The sequence below is a fragment of the Setaria viridis genome, chromosome 1, assembly GCF_005286985.2.
Source record: "Setaria viridis chromosome 1, Setaria_viridis_v4.0, whole genome shotgun sequence".
Taxonomy (NCBI): domain Eukaryota; kingdom Viridiplantae; phylum Streptophyta; class Magnoliopsida; order Poales; family Poaceae; genus Setaria; species Setaria viridis.
The window spans coordinates 3,912,547-3,915,010 of record NC_048263.2 but is presented as its reverse complement, the minus strand read 5'-3'; the positions used below and the strand labels follow the sequence as shown (position 1 = coordinate 3,915,010).

The 2,464-nt window shown below is 47.9% G+C and overlaps 1 protein-coding gene across 1 annotated transcript; it reads left to right on the top strand.

The window, feature by feature from the left end:
• Positions 1-367: 367 nt before the first annotated feature.
• LOC117847793 (uncharacterized) lies at positions 368-1,834 on the top strand. The gene is made up of 2 exons (XM_034729082.1): positions 368-375; positions 1,288-1,834. Exons 1-2 carry the CDS (start codon positions 368-370, stop codon positions 1,832-1,834), a joined length of 555 nt encoding a protein of 184 aa, XP_034584973.1.
• Positions 1,835-2,464: the final 630 nt, after the last annotated feature.

Below are 2,464 nucleotides of genomic sequence, written 5' to 3'. Positions count from 1 at the left end.
GAAAGATCGTGAGCGGTGCTGTGATATTTTTTTCATATCTGTTTTTTTTTTGGAGTTAAAGCTTGTCAGTTTGTCGAGTGCAATTAGACGTTCCATGTTGGAGGGACATGCCGCTCCATTTTTTTTTTTTCATCGGTGTGTTTTGGAGTTAAAAGCTTCGAATTTCAAGTTTGCCCAGTGCAATGAGACCTTGCTACGTTTGGAGTGTAACAAATAATCTTTTATACTTCCAGAGTGATAAGACGCAGCTGAAACTACCACGGCCTTTTGTCCAGAACTCGCTCAAGCTGTGTTGCTAATCGTTAGCCTTGACGGGCGCAGCTTTCTTCTAACTTCTAAGTTGTCGGCGACTTCCTTCACCGCGCCGATGCCGACGTACATACGAGGAGGCAGAGCATCCACCAGAGTACGTCCAGACCATCACCGTGATGTGCATGCTAATTAACTGGAAATTAGAGGGATAGGGGCATGTTAGATTTAACTTAATCTAGCATAAGCGTGCCATTAACTTAAGGACGGAATCTTTGATTAGTCTAATTATGATCCCTAATAATAATTTAATGCAGAAATTAGGCTTGAGGTACAAATGTCCTGCCTCCGGCCTGCACAAGAGATTTCGTAAACCAAATAGGAACAGAAAAGAACACACCGAATGGATGGGAGGATCATTTTTTGGTGTGAGCCTACGTTAATGCTAGATGCATGAAATACCCAACCAAAAGCGGATGAGCTAACTGGTGCTCAGATGCAGGGGCCATCTTTCAGCATATATACATGGTTAGGCTAACTAGAGATAATGTGCTAACCCTCTCAAGCTGTTTCTCTTCAAATATGATTGTTTGTTATGTATGCATACATGCTTACTGTGAGAAGTTGGAGGGAAACAAGTTAGCTCGGTGTTTCTATATCATTAGTGAGGAGGAAGCAGCGTCGGTTTTGGTGGAGGAGACACTGTCGGATTTTTGGTTTCGTATTGGTCCCGAGGTTTTGGCTTTGTATTTAGAATCATTGAATAGGAACATAACAGCCTTGTTATGGTGCTGCTTTGGAGGTCACCAGGTCAATGCAGTGTTATCGGCCAGGGCAGCGAAGGTGCCCTGCTGAGAGCTGCTGCTTCTATCTTCCGGGGGATTATGAGCTCTTTTACAGTGCACAATACTACTAGGTGATAATATTAACTGTTTTTTGGAATGGGTAAAATTGTAATTAGCAAGACATATATTATATTATATATTATATTTAAGGATATTTTTTTTCCGCACGCAATCTTCCCACACGATCTCACAGCGCACGCGGCGCCGCCACCGCCCCGCACGCCTCGCGCAACACACGTACTGGAACCTCCGCGGCCACGGCAACGGCGCGATCCTCGACCGCCGTCGAGATCTTCGCGTCCGCCGTGACGCCCGTCGCTGGCGACCTCATCCCGACCAGCGCCGTCGCGCCCGTCGCCGGGACGCCGTTCGACTTCCGCGTCCCCGCCGCGCCCGGCGCGCGCATCGCGGAGGTGGAGGGAGGGTACGACGTCAGCTACGTCCTCGACGGCGCGGCGGACGGGCAGGGGGTGAGGAAGGTGGCGGTGGTGAGCGACGCGGACTCTGGGCGGGTGATGGAGTTGTGGGCCGACCAGCCCGGGCTCCAGTTCTACACGGGCAACTTCCTCAAGGGCGACGAGGGCAAGGGCAGCACCATCTACGCCAAGCACGGCAGGCTGTGCCGGGAGACGCAGGACTACCCGGACGCAATGCACGAGCCGGGGTTCCCCGCCGAGGTCTACCGCCCCGGGCAGGTGTACAAGCACTACATGCTCTACAAGTTCTCGCTCAAGAAATAGCTGCTGGATTGTAATTGTATCGTCTGGATGAGGGGTGCGTGCTAGGCTGCGACTGCGAGTAATAAAGAGTTCTTGAAAGTTGAAACTTGATCATGTGTAATTTAGCAAGCAGTGCAGGCTTCACCTCTGTTTACCTCAGGAGCTGCAACAAAGATGTGTATGGCTCAAATGTGTGTAAAATTTTTCGAAGTTGGATTTTGTGGGATGAAACTTGAACTCTAGAAGTACATCTTTGGGGCAGGCGGTTTGGGTGGGCATGCTGGCGGTGTCTCAGCTCAGCTCTTAGGCTACGACATGCAGAGCAGCTCGCAAGGTGCGGAAATTGATTTAGGTGTATACTCCATAATCTATTGGTTGGGCAAGCAAATTAAAGCAAGACCCAGCTAAGATTCTTCTCTCGTAGTAAGGCCACTCCTAATTTCATTCTCATTAAATTACATGCCACCTAAGATTTTTATATGACGTGGAGAGATGAAACTAATTTCACGTAGATAGAACCACATATATACAGTTCCCAACTCTTATACGAGTCACAAAATTAAATGTGATGAGAGCCTATAAAATATGAAAGATGAAATAATGTATTGTAGAAGGAGTCCCATCCATGATTTTATTTTTCTTATGTTGATA